This window comes from Scyliorhinus canicula, unplaced genomic scaffold, assembly GCF_902713615.1.
Source record: "Scyliorhinus canicula unplaced genomic scaffold, sScyCan1.1, whole genome shotgun sequence".
Lineage (NCBI taxonomy): Eukaryota > Metazoa > Chordata > Chondrichthyes > Carcharhiniformes > Scyliorhinidae > Scyliorhinus > Scyliorhinus canicula.
In genome coordinates this window covers 836,554-860,078 of record NW_024055852.1, presented here as the reverse complement: position 1 = coordinate 860,078, position 23,525 = coordinate 836,554, and the positions used below count along the sequence as shown (strand labels likewise).

The 23,525-nt window shown below is 48.0% G+C and overlaps 1 protein-coding gene across 1 annotated transcript; it reads left to right on the top strand.

The window, feature by feature from the left end:
- The first annotated feature begins 9,679 nt into the window (after positions 1 to 9,679).
- LOC119961223 (gastrula zinc finger protein XlCGF26.1-like) lies at positions 9,680 to 23,200 on the top strand. Its single transcript, XM_038788674.1, has 4 exons — positions 9,680 to 9,764; positions 11,309 to 11,390; positions 15,199 to 15,918; positions 22,204 to 23,200. The coding sequence occupies exons 3-4, from the start codon at positions 15,293 to 15,295 to the stop codon at positions 23,051 to 23,053; spliced, it is 1,476 nt and encodes a 491-aa protein (XP_038644602.1). The 5' UTR covers positions 9,680 to 9,764; positions 11,309 to 11,390; positions 15,199 to 15,292; the 3' UTR covers positions 23,054 to 23,200.
- Positions 23,201 to 23,525: the final 325 nt, after the last annotated feature.

Here is a 23,525-nt window from a genome sequence, read left to right as displayed (position 1 = left end):
ATAAGCTTAATTTTACCAGGCTGGTGGAGCAGATGGAGGAGGAATTTAAAAGGCGGGACATGGTGCCGCTATCGTTGGTGGGTAGAGTGCAGTCCGTCAAAATGACGGTTCTCTCGAGGTTCTTGTTCCTCTTCCAGTATTTGCCCATCTTTATCCCTAGGGCCTTTTTTAGAAGGGTTACGAGCAGCATCATGAGCTTTGTTTGGGCCCATGGGACCCCGAGGGTGAAGAGGGTCTTCTTGGAGCGGGGTAGAGATGGGGGGGCTGGCGTTACCCAATCTCTCGGGGTACTACTGGGCGGCAAATGTGTCGATGGTGCGCAAGTGGGTGATGGAGGGGGAGGGGGCAGCATGGAAAAGGATGGAGAGGGCGTCCTGTGGAGATACAAGCCTGGGGGCCCTGGTAACGGCGCCGTGGCCGCTCCCTCCTACGAGGTATACCACGAGTCCAGTGGTGGCGGCTACCCTCAAGATTTGGGGGCAGTAGAGGCGACATAGGGGAGAAGTGGGGGGCTCGATGGAGGCTCCATTAAGGGGGAACCATAGGTTCGTCCCGGGGAACATTGATGGGGGATTTCAGAGTTGGCACAGAGCGGTCATCAGACAGCTGAGGGACCTGTTTATTGATGGGAGGTTTGCGAGCCTGGGGAGTTGGAGGAGAAATTTGGGCTCCACCCGGGAAACATGTTCAGGTATCTGCAGGTAAAGGCATTTGCCAGACGGCAGGTGGAAGGATTCCCTTCGCTTCCCGCGAGGGGGGTGAGTGACAGGGTGCTTTCGGGGGTCTGGGTCGGAGAGGGGAAGATATCTGATATCTACAAGGTTATGCAGGAGGTGGAGGAGGCGTCAGTAGAGGAGCTGAAAACTAAGTGGGGGGGGAAGTGGAGGGGGGGGGGGGGGGGAAGGGGGAGGGACGGGGGGGGAAACGATGACTATGTTTGTTTATTTAATTTAAATTTATTTTTAAGTTCTCTTGTCGGGGTTGGAGGGTGGGGGGGGGGATGTGATACATGCGTTGATACGGTTTGGGGGGTGTTACGGTTGTTATGGGTTATTTTGTTGCATTTCATTGTTTGTTGTTAGATTTTTTATTTTCTGTAAAAAATTCCAATAAAAATTATTTAAAAAAAAAAAGAACTGAACACAGTTCTCCAGGTTTGGTCTAACCAGGGTTTGTGAATCTCGGGGCTTTTCCAGTCACACTGAGACCTGAAATCTTCCCTCACAGACAGAACAGACAAACCTTTTACCTTCCACACCCAGATGCTTCTGATAATCTGGTTCTTATGAATCGAGTGACTCTGTCAGATCGCGATGTGACGTTTGGTTTGTGTTTCCCGTCTGTTAAACCTCCTCTTCCAGTATCCTGTAAATTTACAGAAACCTCACTGTCAGTTTAGGATAGAAATTCACAACATTCTCTCCTCGCCAACTTTGATTAAATGTATTCCTGGAGGTTTGGTCACATGACCTGCCCCCATCCTCCAGCCATTAATCGGTCAACACATCCATCCTTGTGACACACTGCCTTCCTCGGCCAATTGGGAAGCAAAGTGACTTATTACCTTTCAGGACAGTTACCGTCCTGATGATTTTCCAGACACCCAGGTATGAATCTCACCAACACAGGGAGCGGAGTTGGTGTGAACTCAGACAGGAGGAGCTTCGGAACAGTAAATATAAATAACTTACCTCAGAGTAACGTTGATTGGCTGGTTGGGAATCTGTTCCCAAATTTGAAAAACTGGAGTAATTAACTAAGTAGGGAGTAACTCGGAGATCAGTAACTAGGAGATTGCTGTTAGTATCTATAATCAACGATTTGGATGAGAATGTACAAGGCATAGAACATTACAGCGCAGTACAGGCCCTTCGTCCCTCGATGTCCTTGATCAGTAAGTCCTCTGTCCTTCATCAGTAAGTTTGCAGATGACACTAAAATAGGTGGTATTGTAGACAGTGAGGAAGGTTGTCAAAAATTGCAGCAGGATCTTGATCAGCTGGGGAAGTGGGCCAAGAAATGGCAAATGGAGTTCAATACAGATAAGTGTGAAGAGTTGCATTTCAGAAAGTCAAATCCAGGGTCGGACTTTCACAGTGAATGGTAGGGCCTTAGGGTGTATCATGGAACAGGGGGATCTTGGAGTTCATGTGTACGGTTCTTTAAAGGTGGAGTCACAGATAGATAGGGCAGCACGGTAGCATAGTCGTTAGCACAGTTGCTTCACAGCTCCAGGGTCCCAGGTTCGATTCCCAGCTGGGTCACTATCTGTGTGGAGTCTGCACATTCTCCCCGTGACTGCGTGTGTTCTCTGGTTTCCTCACACAATCTAAAGATACGCAGGTTAGGTGGACTGGGCATGCCAAATTGCCCTTAGTGTCCACAAAAAAGGTTAAGTGGGGTTTACTGTGTTACAGGGATAGGGTAGATAAGTGAGTGGAGTGCTCTTTGTAAGGGCTATCCAGCTCTAAGACTCAATGGGCCGAATAACCTCCTTCTGCACTGCAAATTCTCTGAAGGAGGTTTTTGGCATGCTGGCCTTCATCAGTCAGGGCACTGAGTATACAAGTTGGGAAGTTATGTTGCAGTTGTACAGGACATTGGTGAGGTCGCACCTGGAGTATCGTGTTCAGTTTTGGTCGCCTTGCTATCGGAAATATGTTATTAAACTGGAGAGAGCACAGAAGAGATTTACAAGGATGTTGCCGGGACTCAAGAGACTGAGTGAAAGGGAAAGATTGGACAGGCCAGGACCTTATCTTTGGAGCGTAGGGGACTGAGGGGTGATCTTATGGAGGTGTATAAGATTATGGGAGGCATGGATAGGGTGAATGCCCTCAGTCTTTTTCTCAGGGTTGGGGAATCGAGAACTAAAGGCCATAGGTTTAGGTTAAGACGGGAAATAATTAATGGGAACCTAAGGAGCAATGGTTTTCCATAGAGGATAGTACGGAATGAACTGCCGGAGGAAGGAGTTGAGGCAGGGACATTGACAACACTGAAAAGTCATTTGGACAGATACATGGATAGGAAAGGTTCAGAGGGATATGGGCCAAATACAGGCAAATGGGATTGGCTTAGATGAGTTTTTTGGTTTGCATGGACCAGTTTGGGCCGAAGGGCCTGTCTCCGTGCTGTAGATTCTATGAACCCCAAGTCTCTTTGGACACCCACTGTACTGAACCTCTTTCCATTTAGAAAGTACTCAGTTCTATCCTTTTTTGGTTCAAAATAGATAACTTCACACCTGTGTATAATGCCACAATCTTACCCATTCACCTTGTCTGTCAATATCTTCTTGCAATTTAATGCAATCATCTATGCTGTCTATGATGCCACCAAACTTTGTATCATCAGCAACTCAGAGGGGCCGGTTTAGCACACTGGGCTAAATCGCTGGTTTTTAAAGCAGGCCAGCACGGTTCAATTCCCATACCAGCCTCCCCGAACAGGTGCCGGAATGTGGGGCTTTTCACAGTAACTTCATTTGAAGCCTACTTGTGACAATAAGCAATTTTCATTTCATTTCACTGACAGTGCAGAAGTGGTCCTTCGGTCCACCGAATTTGCACCGACACATGATAAACCTGACCCACCTACCTAATCCCATTTACCAGCACTTGGCTCATAGCCTTCGATGTTATGACGTGCCAGTCTTCATCTAAGCACTTTTTTTAGAGGATGTGATGCAACCCGTCTCTATCACCCTCTGAAGGTAGTGCATTCCAGACTGTCACCACCCTCTGGATAAAAAATATTTTTCCTCAGTACCTGTGTCAATAAATCTAATCCACACTCTCTGCTGTCTGCTGGTTAGCCAATCCTCTATCCAAGCTAATATATTATCTCTCAACTACGTGGGATTTTACATTGATTATTATCTTTTGTGTGACACCTTATCAAACGTATTCTGGGAGTCCAATTACATCTACAGGTCCTGTATCATCCACTTGGCTTGTTACATCTTCCAAGAACTGGAAGAAATGAATCAAACACAATTTACCCTTCACAAAACCACGCTGACTCTGATGGATTGCAGTTTGACTTTCCAAATGTCCAAATGTCATTACCATGGAGGAAAAGACGAATGAGAAATTTAAACTTTTTTGTGCCTTTTGAAAGGAAGCATTTGCAGATCAGTGGGACAGGGGCTGGTGTGAGTAAGCATATGGGTAGCAGAGTTTGGGATGGGATGGAGGGGGTTGTTTAATGTTGGAGTCCGGCTGCGAGGGCGTTGGAATAATTTGGTTGAGTGGTAACAGAAGAATGGATGATGGTTTCTGCAGCAGATGAACAGAGACTAAGGGGGAGTTGAGCTATGTTCCTGAGGTGGCAATCTTGGTGACAGTGTGGATATGTGGTCAAGAGCTCATCTCGGGGTGAAATATTTCACCAGGGTTGTGAACAGTTTGCTTTAGCCTCAGACATTGGACAGGAATGGAATTGGTAACAAGGGAGTGGAGTTTGTAGAGGGGATGAAAGGGAATGTGTTCAGTCTTCTCAATATTTAAATGGAGGAAAGTTCTGCTCATCCAGCACTGGATGTCGGACAAGATCGGACAGTGTGTGGCTTGGAAAGGAACTTGCAGGTGGTGATGTTCCCATACATCTGCTGTCCTGTCCATCCAGTGAGAGTCCTAAACATTGTTATACCATCTGATTGATATTTCATACGAGCCTTTTTCTGTTCCATAGAATCCCTTCAGTGCAGAATGAGGCCATTCAGCCCATCAAGTCTGCACTGACCCTCTAATACGGTGCCCCACTCAGGACCACTCCTCCACCCTATCCCCAGAAACCCACCAAACCTTTGGACACTCAGCGGAAATCTTTTAGAATGGCCAATCCAACTAAGCTGCGCTAACCACAGTCTTTGGACTGTGGGAGGAAACTGGAGCACCCGGAAGAAACCCACGCAGACACTGGGAGAAAGTGCAAACTCGACACAGTCACCCAAGGGCGGAATCAAAACCCCCTCCCTCTGATCTTCAGTTAGCCTCTGTTCGAATGAAAAGAGCCCCAGTTTTTCCAATCCCTCCTGGTTACTAAAGCCTCTCTTTCCTGGGATCATCTCAGTGAATCTCTTCTACACCCTCTCCGTGGCCTTGACATCCTTCCTGGTGTAAGATCCCCAAAACCTGATCTAATATTCCAACTGCAGCCCAACCAATGATTTGTCCAGGTTTACAGGACATCTGTCATTTTGTACTCCACATTTAGAATTATAAAACCTTGGATCCCATGTGTTTTTGAAACACTTTATCAACTTGTCCTCCCACATTTAAAGGTTTGTGTATCTGAACTCCTTCTAGAGTTTTGGGGATATTAACATAACATGGCTGAAATACATTGACATCTAATGTCTGATATAATGTGTGCAATGGGAGAGAGAAGTTTAGTCTGTGTTAGAAACTCAAGCAGGTGCTTCACTGCAGACAGGTCACCGTGGAAACGCTGATAAGACATTCCATTCCATAGAATTTAACCTGTGCTGTTGGTGTCACTCAGCACGAACCAGCCATGTAGCCAACTGAGCAAACCAATCCCCATGTAAATCTGTAATAATTCTTTAAATATTACTGATTGTTTGTAAGTGGGCCTCACGGTAGCATGGTGGTTAGCATCAATGCTTCACAGCTCCAGGGTCCCAGGTTCGATTCCCGGCTGGGTCACTGTCTGTGTGGAGTCTGCACGTCCTCCCCGTGTGTGCGTGGGTTTCCTCCGGGTGCTCCGGTTTCCTCCCACAGTCCAAAGATGTGCGGGTTAGGTGGATTGGCCATGCTAAATTGCCCGTAGTGTAAGGTTAATGGGGGGATTGTTGGGTTACGTGGGTTTAAGTAGGGTGATCATTGCTCGGCACAACATCGAGGGCAGAAGGGCCTGTTCTGTGCTGTACTGTTCTATGTTCTATAGAATCGACTCATTGGAAACTCTAATTGAATCGGGGAGAGGACAGAGTTTGTCTGTTATTAACCTCAACATTAACTTAAACCAGAGTGAATAATGGAACAGATTAAATTCTGATGTGTACTGTTTTAGCTACAGTAATGGAATTATCAGAAATAATAGAATTAACAGGCAGGGTAGTTTAGGGAAAATGAGGAAATTATTGCAGAAACGTAACTGCTGGGAACCAAGAATGTGTCCTTGTAAATCACAGATTAGAGAAATTCCTGCTGTCTTTTCCTGCATGAACTGTGTTCTGTACTGGCCACCAAATTTCAGGAAAAATATATTGCACTTGTCAACAGTCCAGTACAGGTTGACCATGATGAAGTGAGGCTGGTGAACTGAGTGAATCCCTTCCCACACACTGAGAACACTAACGGTCGCTCCTCCATGTGAACATGTCGATGAATCTCCAGGTCTGATTAAATCTATTCCACAATCGCCAGATTTCCAAGGTTTCTTCCAGCGTGCCTACATATCGTTCGAAAGGTCAGACCATCGGCTAAAACATCATCCACATTCCGAACACGTGAACTGTTTCTCCCACATTGAACATGGTCTTTGAACAAAGAACAATACAGCACAGGAACAGGCCCTTTGGCCCTCCAAACCTGTACCGGTCATGATACCAACCTTTGCCAAAACGTTCAGCACTTCCTTGTGCCGTATCCCTATACCCATCTTATCCATGTGTTTGTCAAGATGCCTTTTGAACGCCGTTCATGTATCTGCTTCCATAACCTCCCCTGGCAACGCGTTCCAGGCACGCACCACCCTCTGCGTAAAAAGAACCTGCCTCGCACATCTCTAAACATTGCCTCAGGAACCTTAAACCTATGCCCCTGGTGACTGACCACTCCACCCTGCCTGCCCATCCCACTCTATCCATGCCCCTCATAATCCTGTGGACCTCTTTCAAGTCACCACTCTTGAATAGGATAGGAATAGAGTGATACGGACCCAGAAAGTGGAGAAGATTTTAGTTTAGATGGGCAGCATAGTCGGCACGGGCTTGGAGGGCCGAAGGGCCTGTTCCTGTGCTGCACTTTTCTTTGTTCTTTGTATCAACAGGTTCATGAGTGACTGAAAAGACTGGATTCTGCTGTTATTTCTGCTGTTAATCATATACAAGATCGATAGTCTTACAATATTTGGTTTATTTCTGCTGATGTCAACAACCCCTATAACAGGCTGCAGTTCAATATTCTGGATTTGTCATTGATTTGGGGGCTGCAACGTCTCTTTTTAAAAACATCTTTCCTCTTCATTCAAGATCTTTCCCAGGAACACACTTGCAATAGCGTTATGAACTTTTACTTTAATCTTGAATAGTTTTTGGTGCAAAATCTATAATTCAGTTTCTGAAACATTCCACTGATCTCCAAGTGGAAAATGCTGATTAAACCTGGCTGACAATTCTTTCTGACTTACACATGCTTCACTGTGACACCACCATTATAAAATTAAATTATCAACATGAAATAAAACGGTAAAATATTTCACAGGCACATGAATAGAAACTTAATCAATCAAAATTATTATTGATGAAGTTTGGAAGTTGCTGAGTTAAATCATTTCTGACACAGCAGCCGCAACATTTGGTAAAGGTGGAACCCACAACAAAGACTGGTTTGAGACCCACTCAGCAGGGATGACATCTGTTGTTGAAGCAAAAAGCAGAATCTACCCGATGCCCAACATAAACCCAAGAGCCAGAACAGTGCATCACTTGGGACTTGAACATTGCCAAGACCATTGTGTAAAAGATGGAGATGCTGTACAAATAAACACTGGAGCAGCCTGCATCAAGGAATCTGAAACCAAAGATGGTTTCATATTTCTTTTGGTTTCAGATTCCAGCATCCGGAGTAATTTGCTTTTATCAAGGAATCTGAACTGCCTTTGATTATGTATTGTTATTTTTTTAAATTTAGAGTGGCCAATTCATTTTTTCCAATTAACGGGCAATTTAGCATAGCCAATCCACCTACCTTACACATTTTTGGGTTGAGGGAGCGAAATCCACGCAAACAAGGGAAGAATTTGCAAACTCCACATGGACAGTGACCAGAGCCGGGATCGAACCAGGGACCTCAGCGCCGTGAGACAGCAGTGCTAACCACTGCATCACCATGCCAACCTGATTATGGAGTATGGTGAAGTTCTCACCACCAGATGTGAACATGTCCTACTGGGTTGAACACGAATGTGAGCTGTACTCCTGTAAGACGGACACCTTGCGGTCTCTGTTTGACTCTCCTGCAACTTCCTATCATGATTAAGTTGGACAAGGAATCCTCATCACTTGAACTGGGAAAGGCCATTGATTGTTGAGCAATCAGAACCAACCCGGCAAGGATGGAATTCCAGCTGAACTGCTCAAACGCAGAAAGTTATATTGACTGTCACACCTTCATGACCTGCTCCTCCTCTGTTATTCGGTTGTCAGTTGTTCCTCGTTTCGAGGATGACGTCTACTCAGGGTCATATGTTTTCTCTTATGGTCTTTCTGCGATTGGAGAAGGTGTTTCTCGACCCGCAGATGTTTGGCAGAGATCCCTCTCTACCACTCTCTGCCTCTTCATTGAGGCATTGGAATTCAAATGTAATAATAATAATCTTTATTATTGTCACAAGTAGGCTTACATTATCACTGCCATGAAGTTACTGTGAAAATGCCTGAGTTGCCACACGCCTGTTCGTCTGAATTCAGAATGACCAATTCACCTAACAAGAAAGTCTTTCGGGGAGAATGTGCAGACGCTGCACAGACAGTAACCCAAGCGGGAATCGAACCCGGAACCCTGGCGTTGTGAGGCAACAGTGCTAACCACTGTGCTACCGTGCTGCTCCAATGATGCAGTTTGATATGCACGTTGTCATGATAGTGACTGATTGGCAGCAAACTCTTGCCAGTCATTATGGTCAATGTTTATAAGTGGGGAGTGAACAGGAGTAAAGTAAATTCAGAGACTGGCAAGGCAGCACCCAGTTATTAGCCTTGACCAGAACATCAGCTTTCTCAGCATTGTTTCTCCAGAGCAATTAAAGCTCTCGATTGTCTCGCAGGAAGGAATCACAGGTTCAGGTACTGATGGAGATCCGGTGAATCCTCAGACACCAATAGTAATTATATATAAAATCGTGTACTTGAAATATATAAAGGTATGATCGATAAGTTTGCAGATGGGAAATTGTCGGTGTGGTAACTAGCGAGGACAAAAACCTTAAATTACGGGATGATACAGATGGACTGGTCATATGGGCAGTACAGTGGCAAATGGAATTTAACCAGGAAAATTGGTAGCTCTTGTCCAGAGTCCGTGCAGACACGATGTGCCGAGTGAATTCCATCTGTGCTGGATCATTTTAGAAAACACTGAACATTCAGTATCACGAGTAAGAGGGAAGAAGATGGAGGTATTACTGATTCTGGGATTGAACCCAGCAACTGTTTGCATCTTCTGGGGAGGAGAGAGGAAGGACCCATGGGGAAAAAGCATTTTAAGATCTGCATTGTTCCACAGGAGAGCAGAATTCATTCATTTCGAGAAATGGAGAATAGCAGAATACCCATTGACAATAATTTGCTTGATTATGTTTATCAATCGGTAACCAAGTTATTTTGTATTAACTGTTTGCAGTTTCAATCGTGCGGCTATTACCCATCATTCCATGCGGCTGTGAATGTGCCCTACACGTCACAGGAGCCCAGTGCGCAGACGCAATGCTGGACTGTGTCTGGAGCATGCGCAGTGTCACTTTGCTCGGAGGTCTGCGAGTGCGGGAGCGGCTGTTTGGGGCGGTGACAGTCGGTGAGGCGGAGGGAGGAATGGAACCGGGAGCCGGGGTGGGGAGGGAGTTACGGCTTTATAAACACCCCCTGCTGGTCGCAAGGCCGGTTTAAGACTGCAAATCCCGCGGTTGCAGTTCCGGAACTTTTATCCGGTATCAGGCCCAGTTCCACGGCCGCCATCTTTGTTTAGCGGAGCGGCTGAGAGGCCATCTTGATGACGTAACAGAGGCGATGCTTCAGGCTCCCGGTGACCAGGAGAGAAAATCATTGTGTGGATGATTGACAGGCCCCTCCAGAGGGGAAATGCTGCCATGTATGGCAATCCGAAGAACAGAAGAATAATAACATCAGAATTAGCAGCAGGGAACGGCCATGCGGCCTATTGACCCTACTCTGCCAGTCAATAAAGGCATGGCTGTTCCGCATGTGCCCTAAATCACATTTTCCTGCCTTCCCCCAAAAATCTTTGACTCCCCAGTAGATAAAAAAAGACTAACTCAGCTTTGAGTATATTCAGTGACCCAACGCCACTACTCTCTGGGAAAGAGAATTCCACAAACTCAGCTTTGATAAAGAGTCATCCAGACTCAAAACATTAGAACATAGAACATTACAGCACAGAACAGGCCCTTCGGCCCTCGATGTTGTGCCGAACAATGATCACCCTACTCAAACCCACGGATCCACCCTATACCCGTAACCCAACAACACCACCCCCCCCCCCCCCCCAACCTTACTTTTTAGGACACTACGGGCAATTTAGCATGGCCAATCCACCTAACCCGCACATCTTTGGACTGTGGGAGGAAACCGGAGCACCCGGAGGAATCCCACGCACACATGGGGAGGACGTGCAGACTCCGCACAGACATTGACCCGGCCAGGAACCGAACCTGGGTCCCTGGAGCTGTGAAGCATTTATGCTAACCACCATGCTACCGTGCTGCCCTAAATCTTTAGCTCCCTTTTCTCCCCACAGATACTGTCAGACCTGCTGAGATTGTCCGGTATTTTCTGTTTTTGTTCCAGATTCCAGCATCCGCAGCAATTTACTTTTATCCACATACTGATGACCCTCTGAGGGAAGACATTTCTCCTTACCTCAGTGTCAAATTGGAGAACGCTTATCTTTAAACTGTCCCCCTTAGTTCTTGAACCCCACGTGGGAAAATATTATTTTATCAAAACCCCTCAGAATCTTAGACGTTTCAATAAGATCACCTCTCATTCTTCTAAACTTCATCGGGTACAGATCAAACAGGCTCAATCTTGCTCCATAAAACAAAGTCTCGCATCCCAGGAATCAGACTAGTGAAACTTCACTGAACTGCCTCCAAAGCAAGTAAAACCCTCATTAAGTAATCCTGGGACTGGCAACAAGGGGGAAGAATGTTTGGACCTTCTATCCTGGACTTGAAGAGTGATGGATTTTGGAAACTCCTTTTACCGGGGGTTAGAAGGGGAGGATTTACACCCAGCAAACTCAAACCAAGATAAAGGTTTGCCTGATCTTAATTTCTAACCTCGACTAACATTTCTGACCAGTGTAATTTCTTTTTACAGGTGCTTCCAAAGCTTCTAATATCTTTCCAGCCGAAGGTTGCAGCAGATTGTAAGCTTGAAAACACCAAAATTGTGACAAGAGGTGAGTATTATTATTTTTTATTATGAATTTAGAGTACCCAATTATTTGTTTCCAATTAAGGGGCAATTTAGCATGGCCAATCCGAAGCTGGCACTCCCAGTGCAGACTTTGGTGTTGTGAGGATGTTGCTGTTGTGGAGAGTGGCTGCTGCTGTTCTCTCCCTTTCTCTGTTGCTGTTCTCTCTCACTCTCGGTTGCTCAGTTTGCTGCCTGCTTCCGGTCCTGGTTGCTGCTGAGCTGCCTGGAGGAAGGAGAGGGGAGAGAATGACAACAAGGAGGCAACTTCAAAAACAAGGTGGGAGTAAAGCCCTTGGACTACTTGTTTGCTGGGCCGAGGGCCCGGCCCAGTCCTCCCAACTGATAACATCTGCCTTCAGCAAGGACAAACCTTCCTTATTCGATCCGGTGTGCTTGTTCCGGGTCAGGGGGATCGAGTAGACAGTGTGTTTGCTGAGCCCCCTCCCGGACTGAAGGCTCCACACACCAGCAGGGAGGAGGTGGATTCCACTGGGTGGTCGTTCCAGGGTGGGAGCACGGACTGTGTTTTTGCTGAGTCCTACTTGGGCCGAACACCTCGCGAACCAGCTCCACTTACCTCCTTGTGAACATGCTCTGGGCCTGGCGAAGTGCGTCATTTATAGGTCCAGGCAGCGGGCGACTGAGGGGGTCATCCAACCAGACTGTTTGCCCCTTTTCCGCGACTACATTTGCAGCTGGATGTCCCTAGAAAGGGAGGATGCGGTGTCCATGGGCACCATCAAAGCCTTCCATGCCCGGTGGGCACCGCAGGGGTTGGGGTGCTTTATTGACTCCTTTAAATACACTCCCATTAGATGTTTTTAAGTTTCTGCTGATCTTTGTTACGTTCGGGCAGTGCCCCTAACTGGAAGCGGCCCTTTTTGCTTTGTCCCTAAGTTTGTTTCCTTTGTTCTATTTTGTTGGTGGACCTCAAAAGAGTGGCCAATCCACCGAGTCTGCACATCTTTGAGTTGTGGGGGTGAGACCCATGGAGACACGGGAAGAATGTGCAAACTCCACATGGCAGTGACCCGGGGCCAGGATCGAACCTGGGTCCTCAGCACCGTGAGGCAGCAGTGCTAACCACTGCCACTGTGCCACCCTTTGTCATGATGTTTCCATTCCTATTTTATCACACCTCCCAGTGACACTCATTGTAACCCAGAAACTTCAAAATATCATTGCTACCTTGCATCTTGCCCTCCTATTATTGTCTAATGATAACAGCAACAGAGTATAACACACCAGAATTGGAATATCAGATAGATTGTTGTCTAATAATAATAGTAACAGAGGAACATACACCAGAATTGGAATAACAGGCAGGTTATTGTCTAATCATGACAGAGTTACGGGGGTGGCTCAGTAGTTAGCACTGTTACCTCAAGCACCAGGTACCTTTGATTCCGACCTTGGGTCACGGTCTGTGTGGAGTTTGCTCATTCTTCCCGTGGCTGCAAAGATTTCCTCCCACAGTCCAAAGATGTGCAGGTGGATTGGCTGTGATAAATTGTCCCTGGGTGGGGTTACGGGGTTAGGGTGGGGGATTGGCCACAGTAGGGTGATCTTTCAGTGGGTCGGTGCAGACTCGATGGGCCAAATGGCCTCCTTCAGCGCTGTAGGGATTCTATGATTCTACATTGGATCCAAAGATCCAAAGGGGCAGCAGGGTAGCATGGTGGTTAGCATAAATGCTTCACAGCTCCAGGGTCCCAGGTTCGATTCCCGGCTGGGTCACTGTCTGTGTGGAGTCTGCACGTCCTCCCACTGTGTGCGTGGGTTTCCTCCGGGTGCTCCGGTTTCCTCCCACAGTCCAAAGATGTGCGGGTTAGGTGGATTGGCCATGCTAAATTGCCCGTAGTGTCCTAATAAAAGTAAGGTTAAGGGGGGGGTTGTTGGGTTACGGGTATAGGGTGGATACGTGGGTTTGAGTAGGGTGATCATGGCTCGGCACAACATTGAGGGCCGAAGGGCCTGTTCTGTGCTGTACTGTTCTATGTTCTATGTGTTCACTCACACACTGCAGCCTGACTTATTGGAACAGACACAGTGTTTGTTAGTCTCAAAGTGAGTGAATCCTTTGCTGTTTCTCCTCTGGGCCCCATCTCCACTATTATTGTCTGATTGTCCCACTGAGACTCTCACTGTTATTATTGGACAATCAGCGAGTCAGCCTGAGCCTGTGGCCGCTCTCACCATCTGGAACCGTCACAATGCCCGGGTGATTGACGGCAACTCCCGGCCAATAGGAAGAGGGGAGGCGGATCTGGAGGATCGACCGGGAGCGGCTGGTCCTCCAACCAATTGGAGTGACTGAGGGGTGGGATCCGCTGTGATTGAAGCATGCGCAGTGTGGGTAATGGCGAAGGAGAAGAGCGTCTTCTTCAGATCCGAAATTGGTAGGAGGCATTTAACAACATGGAGGAGCATGGTAAGAAGTCTTACAACACCAGGTTAAAGTCCAACAGATATGTTTTAGGAAACAAACCTGTTGGACTTTAACCTGGTGTTGTAAGACTTCTTGCTGTGCTCATTCCAGTCCAACGCCAGCATCTCCACAACATGGAGGAAGCGTGACATCGCGGGGGCGGGCGGAAACTTTGTGTAAAGCTGTTGTAAGTTGCAAACCTCGGGAAATGCGTTTCCGGGACCCAGTTTGTACCGAGCGGAGCTGCAGCTCCTCATGTTCGGCTCGAGTTAACGGCCGCCATTTTTATTGGATGTACATCTTGCACATCTTTGAACTGTGTGAGGAAATCGGAGGAAACTCACACAGACACACGGAAAATGTGCAGTCTCCGCACTGTCACCCATTTGAAATGGGTGACCCCTTATTTTGCAACAGGGACCCCCTTGTTCCAGATTCTCCCACAAGAGGAAACACCCTCTCCACATCCACCCTGTCAAAACCCCTCAGGATCTTATATAGTTCAATCCAGATTTTACCCAAATCTTTAAATCTGTGTCCCGACTGCTTGTACAGTCAGTGAATGGAAACAGAGTTTCTTTGTCCACCTGATGGAAATCTGGCATAATCATGTGTCCCTGAATCAAATCTCCCCTCAACCTCCTTTGCTGGATCCAGTCTGGTAAATCTCCTCTGCACCTTCTCCAAGAACCTTCACATCCTTCCTGAAGAGTGGTGACCAGAGCTTTAGAAAGATGCACAGGATAGAATTAGAACTATAGAATTCCTACAGTGCAGAAGGAGGCCATTCGGTCCATCGAGTCTGCACTGATTCTCTGAAAGGGCACCCTGCCTCTGCCCACACCCCTACCCTGTCCTTGTGACCCCATAGCCCCACCTAACCTGCACATCCCTGGACACTAAGGGACAATTTATCAAGGCCAATCCACCTAATTTGCTGCTCTTTAGATTGTGGGAGGAAACCCACGCAGACACGGGGAGAATGTGCAAACTCCAGACAGTCACCAAGGCTGGAATTGAACCCGGGTCCCTGACGCTGTGAGGCAGCAGTGCTAATCATTGCCACCGGAAGCACAGCTTTGGTGTCAATATTACTGTTTATGAAGCTCAAAATCGAATTTGCTTTGCCAACTACTCTCTTAATATGTCTTGTAGATACACAACATCCCTCTTCACCTCTTTCTCTCTCCTCCCAAAGAGGTCAGTTGGGTTTTTATAACAATCCAGCCGTTTTCATGGTCACTTTTTTCCAGTGCCGGCCCCACAAATGGCCAGATTCATTCAGCTCAATTTGACAACCTGCCTTTGTGTTTTTGTGGGTTCTCTCTCACTCCCTATTTTCTGTTTTGAATCCGTTTCGCAGGGTGTTCGAAGGGAAGGCTTCAAAGGTCGGGAATCTCAAACCAAAACATCACACCCTCAATTTATCATATCCTGAACATCATAGGATTTTGAACATGGAAGGAAAGAGCATCGTTCACAGTGGGGAGAAACCGTACACGTGTTGTGTGTGTGGACGAGGATTCAGTCAATCATCAGGCCTCACAAGCCACAAATGCAGTCACACTGAGGAGAAACCGTGGAAATGTGCGGACTGTGGGAAAGGATTCACTTCCCCATCCAGGCTGGAAACTCATCGACGCAGTCACACTGGGGAGAGACCATTCACCTGCTCCAAGTGTGGGAAGGGATTCAGCACTTCATCCCACCTGCTGGATCACCAGCGAGTTCATACTGGGGAGAGGCCATTCACCTGCTCCAAGTGTGGGAAGGGATTCACTCGGTCATCCAACCTGCTGGATCACCAGCAAGTTCATACTGGGGAGAGGCCATTCACCTGCTCCAAGTGTGGGAAGGGATTCACTCGGTCATCCTCCCTGCGGAATCACCATCGTGTTCACACCGGGGAGAGACCATTCACCTGCTCCACGTGTGGGAAGGGATTCACTCAGTCATCGACCCTGCTAATACACGAGCGAGTTCATACTGGGGAGAGACCATTCACCTGCTCCACGTGTGGGAAGGGATTCACTCAGTCATCAACCCTGCAGAAGCACGAGCAAATTCACACTGGGGAGAGATCGTTCACTTGCTCATCACATGTCCTCGCCACTTTGTATGCTTTTGCTTTTATGGTGTCCTAGACATCCCTCGTCAACCATGGATGCCTTGTCCTCCCTTTAGCATGTTTTCAATTACTGGGGGGCATAGGTTTAAGGTGCGAGGGACAAGGTTGAGAGTAGATGTACGAGGTAAGTTTTATACACAGAGGAACTTCCTGCCGGAGGAGGTGGTGGAAGCAGGGACGATAGTGACGTTTAAGGGCCATCTTGACAAATGCATGAAAAGGATGGGAATAGAGGGATACGGACCCCAGAAGTGTAGAAGATTTTAGTTTAGACGGGCAGCATGGTCGGCGCAGGCTTGGAGGGCCGAAGAACCTGTTCCTGTGCTGTACTGTTCTTTGTTCCTCCTTGGGATGAATTTCCATAGTGCCTCAATCAAGTCTGCCTCATTACACATCACACATTACCCCGTTCCCTATTAGGCTCTGTTAAAAGCTGTTCGTAAAAAACATCTCTTAGACCTTCCACAAATTACTTTTCCTGGGATCCACTACCAACCTGATTTTCCCAGCCCACCTGCATATTGAAGTCCCCCTATGATTATTGTGATATAGCCTTTTTACACGCTTTCTCTATCTCCTGATTTCTTATCTGTCCCACATCCTGACTGCTGCTCGGAGGCTTGTACATAACTCCCATCAGGGTCTTTTTACCTTTGCGATTCCTCAACTCTTCCCACAGAGATTCTATGCCTTCAGATCCTATATCTCTCCTTGCAATCGATTTACTTAATTCCTTCCTAACAATGCAACCCCACCCCCCTTTGCCCATCTGCCTTTTCTTTCGATTGGACACAGATCCTTGTATATTTCGATCCTAGCCCTGATCACCTTGCAGCCACGTCACTGTCGCGAGTGTCTTCGACCATAATCCAAAGGTGTACAGAGTAGGTGGATTGGTCCCTTAATTGGAAAATAAAGAATTGGGCACTTTAATGCTTCTTTTTTATAAATAATTTTTATTCAAGTTTTCCCAAATTATCAACAACAAAAACACAAAGAAATAAGAACAAACCCCCCCCCCCCCCCCCGGTATACACAAGTAATAAATAATCAGCATATCGGCAAATATACACGCCCAATCAAGAAAAACAAACAAACCCTCACACAAGCCCCCCAACCACCCCAAAACCCCCCACTGCCCCCCGGGTCGCTGCTGTTGCTGACCATCACCTAACGCTCCGCCAGGAAGTCTAGAAACTGTTGCCACCGCCGGAAGAACCCTTGCACCGACCCCCTTAAGGCAAATTTGACCGTCTCCAATTTAATAAACCCAGCCATATCGTTGACCCAGGATTCCACGCCTGGGGGCCTCGCATCCTCCCACTGAAGAAGAATCCTTCGCCGGGCTACTAGAGACGCAAAGGCCAAATACCGGCCTCTTTCGCCTCCTGCACTCCCGGCTCCTCTGCCACCACAAATATTGCGAGCCCCCAGCCCGGCTCAACCCTGGAACCAACCATCCTTGACATCGCCTCTGCTACGTCCCTCCAATGGTCCTCTTGCGCTGGGCATGCCCAGAACATGTGGGTGTAGTTTGCTGGGCTCCCTGAGCACCTAACACATCTGTCCTCTCTCCCAAAGAACCGGCTCAGCCTTGCCCCGGTCATGTGTGCCCTATGCAGCACCTTGAATTGTATTAAGCTGAGCCTCGCGCAAGAGGAGGAAGAATTCACCCTCCCCAGGGCATCCATCACGTCCCCTCATCGATCTCCTCACCCAACTCCTCCTCCCACTTACCCTTCAGCTCCTCCACCGATGCCTCCTCCTCCTCCTGCATCACCTGATACGTTGCCGAGATCCTCCCCTCTCCAACCCACATCCCCAAAAGCACCCTGTCCTGGACCCTCCGTGGCAGCAACAGTGGGAACTCCACCACCTGCCGCCTAACAAACGCCCTTGCCTGCATATATCTGAAGGTGTTCCCCGGGGGGAGGCCGAACTTCCCCTCCGGCTCACCCAGGCTCGTGAACTTCCCATCCGCAAACAAGTCCCCCATTCTTCTCATACCTGTCCTGTGCCAATTCAGGAACCCTCTGTCCATTCTCCCCGGGACAAACCGGTGGTTCCCCCGTATCGGGGACCACACCGAGGCCCCCCCCCCCCCCCCCCCCGCGGTGCCGTCTCCATTGCCCCCAGATTTTCAGGGTAGCCGCCACCACCAAGCTCGTGGTATACCTCGTTGGAGGAAGCGGCAACGGCGCTGTCACCAGCGCCTCCAGGCTCGTGCCCACACAGGACGCCATCTCCAACATCTTCCATGCCGCCCCTCCCCTTCCATCACCCACTTGCGTACCATCGCCGCGTTGGCGGCCCAATATTACCCACAGAGGTTAGGCAATGCTAACCCTCCCCCCGTATCCCTGCTCTGCTCCAAGAACACCATTCTCACCCTCGGGGTCTTCTGCGCCCACACAAACCCCATAACGCTCCTGTTAACCCGTCTGAAGGTGGCTTTGGGGATTAGGATGGGGAGGCATTGGAACAGGAACAAAAACCTCAGGAGCACTGAAATTTTAACTGACTGTACCCTACCCGCCTCCTCCATCTGCTCCACCAGCCTTGTGAAGTTAAGCTGATGCATGGCCCCCCCAACTCCTAGCTACCTGGACCCCCAGGTACCTAAAACTCCTCTCCGCCATTTTTAGCGGGAGCTCACCAATGCCCCTCTCCTGGTCCCCTTGGTGCACTACGAACAACTCGTTCTTCCCCATATTGAGCTTGTACCCGGAGAAATCCCCAAACTCCCTAAGGATCCTCATCACCTCCGGCATTCCCCCATCGGGTCCGAGACATATAGCAGCAGATCATCCGCATAAAGCGACACCTGATGCTCCTCCCTACCCTGCACTAACCCCCTCCAGTTCCTCAACTCCCTCAACGCCATGGCCAGGGGTTCGATCGCCAGTGCAAAGAGCAGGGGGGACAGGGGACACCCTGCCTCGTCCCCCGGTGCAGCCGGAAATACTCTGACCTCCTTCTGTTCGTGGCCACATTCGCCACCGGGGCCTCATATAGCAACCTCACCCACCTGACGAACCCCTCCCCATTCCCGCACCTTTTCAGCACCTCCCACAGGTACCCGCATTCCACCCTATCAAAGGCCTTCTCCGCATCCATCACCGCCACTATCTCCACTGTATCCACACTGCCTGGTTCCCGCCCGCCGCCACCTTGGTCCTCCTCCCTCGCACCTTTCTTTGCTTAAATGTCACTTTTTTAATTGCCCCACTCCTGGTCCAATCCATACACTATCAGGGGAATGTTGCTGTCCCCTTCCCATACCGGGAAACATCGAACAAGCGCCGTTACGGGCCCTGAAAAGAGCCCAAAAGTCCGTTGCTAGCGGGAGCTGCCGAACATGCGACTTAGCTCTGCACAGCCACAGCCGGAAGTCTTTAATGGTTTTTTTTAAATGACAAAGAGGATAATAGTGCAAGGCAAAACTGGGTGACAATGAAACAAGTAGGTAAACTAATAGAACAAGTGAAGAAATAAAAGACAGGTCCAGGGGTGGTATAAATGGCAGAACCATTACCTACGTCTAAAAATCCCTTTTCTCTGGAAAAGGGAATAAACAATGGCCTGATCCTTTAAGATTATCGAAAGGTTTGATATGATAGAAAAGTGGAAGATGTTTCCACTGGATGAGAATAAATATGAGTTAGTCATTAATTAATCTAATGTGCAGTTCAGGAGCAGTTCAGACGGAGATCACACACACTTCACATGTGCAAAGGGATTTCCTCAGTTTTCCCACGGGTTAACACTCCAACTTTAAAAGCTCAAACTGTTTGATCCAATTTCAGCACATTGTTATTGGCGAGGGGCAGTTTAACAGTTCGGTCTATGGGGACAAAAATCATTTGTTCACCCAAACCTGTTGAGACCCCCAATGAATTCACATCTCACTGTCATCACTGTTGTCATTCACACCCAGGACAGAACTGTGATGGAGGGCCCGTACTATTTAGGTGCTGTTTGATTGATTTAATACATTTGTCACATTGGTCCAATGTTACCAGTCATAATCGATTCACAAAGCATGATTTATATCAACAATATAGATTTCAATGGCGGGTTAATCATCCAACATGCACTGCCGCTGAGAATGTGCGAGATCCATATTACACAATTTTGCACATGCACAGAGTCCGGCTGTGACTGGAGCGGACTCAAGTCTGGACCAACCCTGCGAAAGAACAATCCCCACTCAGGTCCACCCCATCCCACCCAATGTGCACATCCTTCGAGACGAAGGGGCAATTTAGCATGGCCGATCCACCTAACCTGCACATCTTTGAACTGTGTGAGGAACAGAGAGATCTCGGCATCCAGGTACATAAATCCCTGAAAGTTGCCACCCAGGTTAATAGGGCTGTTAAGAAGGCATATGGTGTGCTAGCCTTTATAAGCAGGGGGTTGAGTTTCGGAACCACAAGGTCATGCTGCAGCTGTACATAACTCTGGTGCGGCCGCACCTGGAGTACTGCATGCAGTTCTGGTCACCACATTATAGGAAGGATGTGGAAGCTTTGGAAAGGGTTCAGAGGAGATTTACTAGGATGTTGCCTGGTATGGAGGGAAGGTCTTACAAGGAAAGGCTCAGGGAATTGAGGTTGTTTTCGTTAGAGAGGAGAAGGCTGAGAGGTGACTTAATAGAGACATATAAGATAGTCAGAGGGTTAGATAGGGTGGACAGTGAGAGTCTTTTTCGTCGGATGGTGATGACCAACACGAGGGGACATAGCTTTAAATTGAGGGGTGATAGATATAGGACAGATGTCAGAGGCCGTTTCTTTACTCAGAGAGTAGTAGGGGTGTGGAACGCCCTGCCTGCAACAGTAGTAGACTCGCCAACTTTAAGGGCATTTAAGTGGTCACTGGATAGACATATGGATGAAAATGGAATAGTGTAGGTCAGATAGGCTTCAGATGGTTTCACAGGTCGGCGCAACATCGAGGGCCGAAGGGCCCGTACTGTGCTGTAGTGTTCTATGTTCTGTGAAATCGGAGGAAACTCACACAGTCACAGGGAAAATGTGCAGTCTCTGCACTGTCACCCATTTGAAATGGGTGACCCCTTATTTTGCAACAGGGACCCCCTTGTTCCAGATTCTCCCACAAGAGGAAACATCCTCTCCACATCCACCCTGTCAAAACCCCTCAGGATCTTATATCATTCAATCCAGGTTTTACCCAAATCTTTAAATCTGTGTCCTGACTGCTTGAACGATCAGTGAATGGAAAAAGAGTTTCTTTGTCCACCAGATGGAAATCTGGCATAATCTTGTGGACCTGAATCAAATCTCCCCTCAACCTCCTTTGCTGGATCCATTCTGGTAAATCTCCTCTGCACCTTCTCCAAGAACCTTCACATCCTTCCTGAAGAGTGGTGACCAGAGCTTTAGAAAGATGCACAGGATAGAATTAGAACCATAGAATTCCTACAGTGCAGAAGGAGGCCATTCGGCCCATCGAGTCTGCACTGATTCTCTGAAAGGGCACCCTGCCTCTGCCCACACCCCTACCCTGTCCCTGTAACCCCATAGCCCCACCTAACCTGCACATCCCTGGACACTAAGGGACAATTTATCAAGGCCAATCCACCTAATTTGCTGCTCTTTAGATTGTGGGAGGAAACCCACGCAGACACGGGAAGAATGTGCAAACTCCAGACAGTCACCAAGGCTGGAATTGAACCCGGGGCCCTGGTGTGTGAGGCAGCAGTGCTAATCATTGCCACCGGAAGCATAGCTTTGGTGTCAATATTACTATTTATGAAGCTCAAAATCGAATTTGCTTTGCCAACTACTCTCTTAATATGTCTTGTAGATACACAACATCCCTCTTCACCTCTTTCTCTCTCCTCCCAAAGAGGTCAGTTGGGTTTTTCTGACAATCCAGCCGTTTTCATGGTCAGTTTTTTTCCCAGTGCCGGCCCCACAAATGACCAGATTCATTCATCTCAATTTCACAACCTGCCTTTGTGTTTTTGTGGGTTCTCTCTCACTCCCTATTTTCTGTTTTGAATCCGTTTCACAGGGTGTTCGAAGGGAAGGCTTCAAAGGTCGGGAATCTCAAACCAAAACATCACACCCTCAATTTATCATATCCTGAACATCATAGGATTTTGAACATGGAAGGAAAGAGCATCGTTCACAGTGGGGAGAAACCGTAAACGTGTTGTGAGTGTGGACGAGGATTCAGTCAATCATCAGGCCTCACAAGCCACAAATGCAGTCAGATTGAGGAGAAACCGTGGAAATGTGCGGACTGTGGGAAAGGATTCACTTCCCCATCCAATCTGGAAACTCATCGACGCAGTCACACTGGGGAGAGACCATTCACCTGCTCCAGGTGTAGGAAGGGATTCAGCACTTCATCCCACCTGCTGAATCACCAGCGAGTTCATACTGGGGAGAGGCCATTCACCTGCTCCAAGTGTGGGAAGGGATTCACTGAGTCATCCAACCTGCTGAGTCACCAGCAAGTTCATACTGGGGAGAGACCATTCACCTGCTCCAAGTGTGGGAAGGGATTCACTAAGTCATCCAACCTGCTAAGCCACAAGCGAGTTCACACCGGGGAGAGACCATTCACCTGCTCTACGTGTGGGAAGGGATTCACTCAGTCATCGACCCTGCTAATACACGAGCGAGTTCATACTGGGGAGAGACCATTCACCTGCTCCACGTGTGAGAAGGGATTCACTCAGTCATCCCACCTGCTAAGACACGAGCGAGTTCATACTGGGGAGAGACCATTCACCTGCTCCACGTGTGGGAAGGGATTCACTATGTCATCCCACCTGCTTACACACGAGCGAGTTCACACTGGGGAGAGACCATTCACCTGCTCCAAGTGTGGGAAGGGATTCACTCGGTCATTCCACCTGCTAAGACACGAGCAAGTTCATGTTGGGGAGAGACCATTCACCTGCTCCAAGTGTGGGAAGGGATTCACTCGGTCATCCCACCTGCTAAGACACGAGCGAGTTCATACTGAGGAGAGACCATTCACCTACTCCAAGTGTGGGAAGGGATTCACTCAGTCATCACATGTGCTGAGACACCAACGAGGCCACAACTAACGACAGTAATTGGATTTTGCTATACATCACATTCAGGACTGAAACATATTAATTTGGGACTCTTTCTGCTGATAACAAACTCCAGCCCATTTACAGCGGCTAATATTCTGGCTAAAAGTCAAATAAATTAGATTTTTGTTAAATATGCAGCGTGTTGAAACTTGTTAATATCTCTGACACAAGTTAGTTCCTTTTGAAGTACTCTCGCTCTCCCCTGTCTCTTCCAACCTCACCTCCAACAAGAAGTGTGAGGAGCTTGTGGAGCTTCTTTGTGACTGAGATTGAGTCAATCCGATCAGCTGCCTCTGCCTCCCATTAGATCAGACTTGAGAGAAAGTTCTATAGAAAAGCTGCAACACCAATACACTGCTCCCAGTAGCTGATGGTATAGTGGTTCAATAAATCTAATTAGTGGATCAAAAATGTGTGTGATATAGAGTAAAAACAGAAAATGCTGGATGAACATAACATG

What these genes read in the sequence shown, in the direction of transcription:
- LOC119961223 (XM_038788674.1), top strand. Translation starts at nt 15,293, where the DNA reads ATGGAAGGAAAGAGCATCGTTCACAGTGGGGAGAAACCGTACACGTGT. An exon ending in ATTCACACTGGGGAGAGATC is followed by an intron (nt 15,919 to 22,203) that starts GTTCACTTGCTC and finishes CCACAAATGCAG; the next exon opens with TCAGATTGAGGAGAAACCGT.